Source organism: Scophthalmus maximus, chromosome 5, assembly GCF_022379125.1.
Source record: "Scophthalmus maximus strain ysfricsl-2021 chromosome 5, ASM2237912v1, whole genome shotgun sequence".
Classification (NCBI taxonomy): Eukaryota; Metazoa; Chordata; class Actinopteri; order Pleuronectiformes; family Scophthalmidae; genus Scophthalmus; species Scophthalmus maximus.
Genome location: NC_061519.1, coordinates 24,153,933 through 24,160,691, shown reverse-complemented (window position 1 = coordinate 24,160,691; position 6,759 = coordinate 24,153,933). Strand labels below are relative to the sequence as shown.

The window sequence follows — 6,759 nt, the reverse complement described above, 5'->3', positions numbered from 1 at the left end:
CCACATTCTGTGAGCACAAAATAAAAAAAGAAATCACACCCTCTAATAACAAACAGTCTTCTCAGCCGGTGGCAGCGTTGCACCGACCGGCCGAGCTCCGGTCGCTCTGTTCTCAAACAACACAGACAGAGGAAGTGACGATGTGATGTCATCCGTCTCCTCCGTGTCCTTGTGCTGACTCAGCACAGTAAAAGTCGTCCAGTGGTTACAGCAACAGAAGAGGCCCAAAGAGACAAAAAGACCTCCCCTCACAAAAAAAAGGGATTTTTTTTTTTAATACACAGCGTGTTGCAAAGACCGAGACTCAACAACACAGAAAAAAACAAAAAAAAAAACAGTCGAAGGCATCCGTTTATTTCCAGGTTTCGAACAACAATCGTTGAGCTGATCACAGTTTTGATTTCTGTGCATCTGTGATGATCATAAAAACAGACGGTCTTAGTTACGGACAGGGGGTGCGGGTCGTGACCCCTCACACCGAGGTCTCCGACTGCAGCCTCATGACGAACTTGTGGCTCTTGGGGTCGATGAACTCCTCGCCGAGCCGCAGGAAGGGCAGCGGCGTGACCGTGACCACCAGGGAGTAGTCCAGGCGCCGCACGGAGAACACCAGACCCTGGCGCAGGGCGGAGGTCACGGGCTCCTCGCTCACCAGAGTCCACTGGCGCCCCCTGCCGCTCTGCTGCTGGTACTGCACGGTGGGGCCCGGGCTGAGGTAACGCTCCAGGAAAGCCTGTCGGGGGGGGCAGGACGGGGGAGAGGGGTTACGCATCGTGGAAACACAGCAGAACAAGTTTTATCAGTGAAAATATATTAATGTATCGGATGAAAAATCGACGTTGGGTAAAAACGAAGCGGCGCCTCGGGCCTCGATGGCCGACGCACACGCTCACCTTGGGCGTCATGTTGTGCGTGATGCAGAACTGCAGGTGTGTGAGGATGCTCTCCATGCTGTGGTACGCCTGCTGGCGGGTGGTCCTCAGGTACTTCTGCATGGCGCGCGCCATCGGGGCGAAGATGGCCTGCGCCGCCTCCCGGGGGTCCATCACCTCTCTCGGGTGCTTGGGGGACGAGGCGGCCTCGTCCTCGTGGAGCCGCTTGATGTGCGTGAAGGCCTCTTCCACCGCCACCACCAGCCTGAGCAGTTGGCAAAACAAAATAAGAAAAGAAAAAGACTTACTGTTAGACGGTTTCTCAACAGAAAGTCTTTTCAAAGTTAAGATTCTTCCGGTTGCTTATACACTCGGGGAGAGATAAACGTACGAGGTCGTATAAGGGACAAAAAAAAATAAATACAGAGGGAGGGGGGTAATATTCTGAGTAATATTTTTTTTCTGACAAAGTCGTAAATTAACGAGATAAAGTGGTAAATTTCCTTGTTTTTCAAGGAGCTACGTCCAACAGGATCACCACAGACGCTGCCGCATGTCTGCAGTGGACCAACCTAATCCAAAAACTTTGCAATCGGTTTTAACAATAAGGAAATAGATTTTTTTAGCCTCAGAATGACCATATTATCGTTAGCATCCGGACTGTGGAGACTTGCTGTGAACTGGGCCTATTCACAAGAAAACACAGAATCGCATTTTGATCACAGAGTTTTTTTCTCTCGCAAATTTATGACTTTATAATGTCAGAGAATATCCGGGTTTCCTTCTCCTAAATTTACCACTTCAATCTCGGAAATTCCGAGTTTTTTCTTGAATATTCCCCCCCTCCCCCGGGTCTGTAATTGTTTTCTTCTTTCATACATTGCCCTAATACTCTGTAAATTTTTCTTATTCCATGCGTATGTCGCTTTCCTTTGCCTTGATTGAAAAGCACTTTGGCTCAACTCCTGTTGTTGTTGCTTTTCATATAAACACATTCAACTCGACTGTCTCCGTCAGTGTGTTCGACCCGCTGCCCTCTGCCCTCTGACCTGGCCTTGCGTTTGCGGGTCCTTCGGTCCATCTCGGCCTCTTCGTAGTAAAACTCGTTGTGGGAGTTGTCTCTCCTCCTGGCGGCGGCTGCGATCATGGCCCGGGACTGACCCGTGGAGTTGTTGGTGGTGTTTTCTACAAGACGACACGAGCGGCGAGGGGAATCAGTGGATGAGCATTTCAGGTTTGTAGCAAATGTTCGAGAAAGAGTCAAATCATGTTCACATCATGCAGATCTGAGTAAAGAAAAATGCATGTAGGTGAACTTTAATGACGACTTTTAACCTGCTGGTTCTTTTGCAGACCAACTAATGACAGTGACGAGTGAGGGAAATGAGGAGTTCAGGATTAGACAACTGGCCTCAGATCAGACATGCGCCTGTGCATTTACCATCCAGGGAGTAAACCTTGAAACCGGTCATCTTCTTGGACAGGATGGACTTGGGTAGGTTGAGCAGCGCAGGGTTGTAAACAGGGAAGTCGCTGTAGTAACGGTCCAACACCCAGACGGCCGCCCGCTGGATACTGAAACACACAGGGTCAAACATCACTGACACAGTTAGTGGTGATCAGACGTCAGAGACCAGTGGACACTAAATCGTACGGTGATTTAATAAATCAGTTGTACTTAAAATCTAAGCTCAGTTCAGAATCAAGCAGGTTTATCTCCTGTTTTACTCACTTTCCATTTCTATAATCTGATTTTTATGAGGGGTTTTGTATTACAGAACCTTTACATTCATAATTTCACCAGTTATTAATAGTTAAAAATGTGTCTTAAAGAAACATCAAGACAAATCTTTTTACGGTATGATGGTTGTTACATGTTATCTCAATAATTTTTTCTTCATTCTGTTTCTTTTGTTTAATAAAACTTTGTGTTGCATTTAGTGCATGAATTGTGCCACATAAGTTTATCATTATTACTACAATGATTACGCCAACACCTTTTTTTTTTTTAAATAAAAAAGGCCAAGGAAATTCAAAATCTGACATTATTTATTAGGAAGCAACTTTAATAAAAGTGTGCGAAGCAGAAGTAAAATAATTTTTTCTCCTGACCTCTCAAACCTGTGACATCGCGTTTGTTGTTCAAGTTGTCAAATGAAAACTTTTAACACGGAGTACACTGTTATTCCCTTTTTTTTTAGTTTAAAAAGAAAAAATCCAACGACGTTGAAACAAAGTTGAAAATTCCTGATGGAACAAACTGGGAAACAGATTTTTGGAATTTTCTGGGTTAACTGGGAAAATCCATTTTAAGGGTGAATCACTTTAGATTAAGGAGAAATGGGCAGTTTGATGTGATAGAAGAAGAAAGGTTTTTTTTAATTCTGATTAATCATTTTTATTATTTTCAGAAGAAAGGTATTTTAAAAAAATCCAACCAGACTGAATCGGTCGGGTTTTATAATAACACCGACTTCAGCAACGTGACCACTAGAGGTGCTGTTTCTAAAGGTCACCAGTTGACATAACAGTTTTTCCTACTCGCACGGTGACACAAGTATTAGTAACTTTGTAATTAACTTGACGAAACCAGTTCCCAGGATCGGTCTGACTAACCTGAGGTGGCCCACGTTGTAGAACTTGCTGGCGCCGTCCGTGCTGCGGACCACCTTGAGGCAGAAGGCCGGCTGCAGGTGTCGGACCTCCAGCAGCACCAGCGCCAGGTACTGGATGAAGAGCAGGGCGTCCACCAGCGAGGCGGCGTACTCCACGATCCCCCTGTAGTCCCGCTCCCTGGGCTCCAGCACGCGCACGCCGTAGAACAGCCAGTACGACGCCACGAACAGGAAGACCAGCACCATCAGCAGGCAGCGGAAGACGAAGAAGCGCGGCAGGGTGGCGCGCGGCGGGCGGAGGAAGAGCGCCCAGGAGGAGATGAGCAGCACCAGCAGCTTGAAGGCCAGCGAGACGTAGAGGCCCTCGCACGGCGTGCCGCAGGGCTCGAGGGCGTCGCGCCACAGGACCTGCGGCAGGATGAGGAAGGCTAGAGGCGTGACGAGGGCGAAGAAGCTCAGGCAGCCTCCCAGCGCCGGGCCGACGAAGCGCTTGCACTCGAGCGGCGTCGACTCCTCTAAATCTTTGGTGACGCGCGTCAGGTCCTCGTTGGAGATGCTGTGCTCCGAGGTGCCGGTGACCACCGTGGTGGTCTCTCCCCAGTTATCATCCTGGAGGATACGGAGAGAAGAAATGATTCATATGTTTTCAAGGGTTAATTTCACTGTCTGAAATAGAGATAATGAGCAAAGGACCTCGACACATAAGAAACATACAAGACGATCTGCATTTCTGAAGCTTTTACTAGGATATATTTGATCTTTTCACCTGATAAAATAATTAAGCCAATCAGAGTAGCACTGAAATCAATAGCTGTTTAAACGATTAGTCAATTGACAGCAAATTAATCCACAATAATTTTGCTAATAAAACAAATGAAGAGTTTACCCTGCATCAACACTGAAATTGAATTATGGTTGTTTAAATGAAAGGTCATTTTGCAATCAATGATTATTTGTTTTTTTCAGTACGTCTGCCAATTATTTCTTCAAATAATAAATACATTTTAAAATATCGTAGTTTTTCCATGTCTTGTTTTGTCCCTAAATCCAAAGATGTTCAGTTTCACGTGGGAAAAAGAAAAAGCAACAAATCATTAACTTTCAGAAATAAGAAACAAAAATTCGACATCTTTGCTTAAAAAAAAATGTATCAACCCTCAACTCCAGATAAGTTCAAATGTTTTCATCAAGTTATGAGAAGTGTCCAGGTTGTTTGTGTCCATGTAGCCTCTGACCACAGACGGTGTTTCACTTAAACATTTTAAAACAAATGCCTCTGGACTATTTAAAGAAAGACGCCTCCTCACTTCATCTAGGAACACAAAAAAGAAAAAAGTGACCTCAGGCGCCTTAATGAAAAAATGCCTCTTCACTTAAAAATACAACGTCTTACACATAATATCTTAAGACTCAATTACACAAATGTCAACAGCTGCTCTCCGCCAGTGACTGACGGGACGGACGAGGGTCCGAAGTGAAGTGACTGACGGGTACACGAGCCTTTCACGGACGTGTCGGAGCCAAAGCACCAGAAGAATTTAATATGTCATTTCCACAAACAGCAGGAGTTCTGCGATGTTGAGAGTTGAATTTCACGAACGTGCAACTTAAAAAAAACCCAAACAAACAGACAAACTCGTGACAAACAGTGCGACTGACTCTTTCGTCTCCGCGGGTCGACTCGGCGTCGAGCAGCGGCTCCCCGGGCGTCTGGATGGTCACCGACTTGTCTGCACGACTGCTGCTGTCGCGGCTCTTAGAGCGATGACGATCCCTCCGATCCCTGGAACACACACACACACACACACTCGTCCTCATTATCATTACATGGATTTTATCCCGGAACACTGGGAAGCTTCATTAGAGCATAGCCTACATGAAGTTCAAAGCTCTTGTCAAGGGATTTATCTATTACTGAATTTTGATTTATTGATTGATTGATTTATGGATGCAACTGGTTACAACAGATGACAAATAACAGCTTCCTGGTTATTAAATGTCGGCTTTGAAATGGAGTTTTGATATTTTGGTCCCGCAGTTTGATTCAAAAACGTGAAGAAGAAAAAAAAGTCTCACTGCCTTCGTAGGGAAACAAGTGTCGTCATCTAGTCTCCCAGATTCTAGAAAATTCATGATAGGAAACTCATTCAAAACTACAATTATTACTATTTTAATCACAAATAAGATGGACTTCGTTTAGGATCTCGAAAGGTTTGACGTGAGTTATACTTTGGGGCTGATGATCAAACTGAACAAGCAGTATCTCGTCTTTTGGGGATAATTGATATTTCACCAAATGAATCCAGCATGTAGGCTGGCTGCGTGTTCACAACAATGTGCGACGATATTAAAATCATGTTGAAACAGGTGTGACCCCCGTGACCCACCTGTGCTTGCGGGAGCTCCGGGAGTGGGAGGACTTGTACGAGTAGCCCGAGTACTGCGACTCGTTGTCCATGTCTCGGGTCGGCGGTGAGCGGGCTTTGCGGGCGCCGCCTCCTCCTCCTCCTCCTCCTCCTCCTCCCCCCGGGCCGCGCTGCTCGCCGACTCCTCCCAGCTGGCTCTTGCGTTCGGAGAGGGACTTGGTGGAGAGCGCCAGGGGCAGCTTGAGCAGGTCAACCTTGCTCCTGAGGGAATCTATCTTGGAGGCCGATGGGGGTGGGGGGGGGAGCAGGAGAAGGGAGGCGGGAGGGCGGGGGAGGCTACGGAGAGGAGGAGGAGGAGGAGGAGGAGGAGATGTGGGGTGGGAGAGTCACGGCAGGGGAGAGCTGAGGTGGCCGGAATCTGAAAGAGACGGGAAAGTAAAGAAAAATTGGTAAGAAGCCTTTTTGAAAAACGTGAGACCTGCTGTGGATCACGTGACTGACGTTCACGATTTTTGACCTGCTCTTCATCGCGGTACTCAACGTGCTCGTCAGTCTCGGGTTATAAGAGGCACTAATATTTCTAAAAGCTACAGTATCAACCGGACCATCAAGGAAGCACTTGAAAGTCCCAGGAGGCATCGCTGAACTTCATGTCAGGCACTTAAACGGCACAGTAAAATAAAAGTTAAATAAGGAATCGTACACGTTTAAAAGTGAGACTGTGAAACTATTGACGGAAGAAATAACACAATCTTCCTCTCATAAAACAAACGCACTCATAAAACACAACTCAACGGCCGTAGCAAGTCCTCGAGAGATTATATTAAAAACGTGATAAAAAAAGATAATGATCGTAAACTTATCTCGGCCTGATTGAAGCCGTGGCCAGAATGTGTTTAGACTCGT

General features: G+C 46.2%; 1 protein-coding gene across 1 annotated transcript; it reads right to left on the bottom strand.

Moving 5' to 3' along the window:
- Positions 1 to 338: 338 nt before the first annotated feature.
- vangl2 (VANGL planar cell polarity protein 2) lies at positions 339 to 6,226 on the bottom strand. Its single transcript, XM_035633850.2, has 7 exons — positions 5,875 to 6,226; positions 5,147 to 5,270; positions 3,489 to 4,096; positions 2,314 to 2,447; positions 1,922 to 2,057; positions 894 to 1,137; positions 339 to 733 (listed from the first exon to the last, which is right to left on the bottom strand). The coding sequence occupies exons 1-7, from the start codon at positions 5,943 to 5,945 to the stop codon at positions 473 to 475; spliced, it is 1,578 nt and encodes a 525-aa protein (XP_035489743.1). The 5' UTR covers positions 5,946 to 6,226; the 3' UTR covers positions 339 to 472.
- Positions 6,227 to 6,759: the final 533 nt, after the last annotated feature.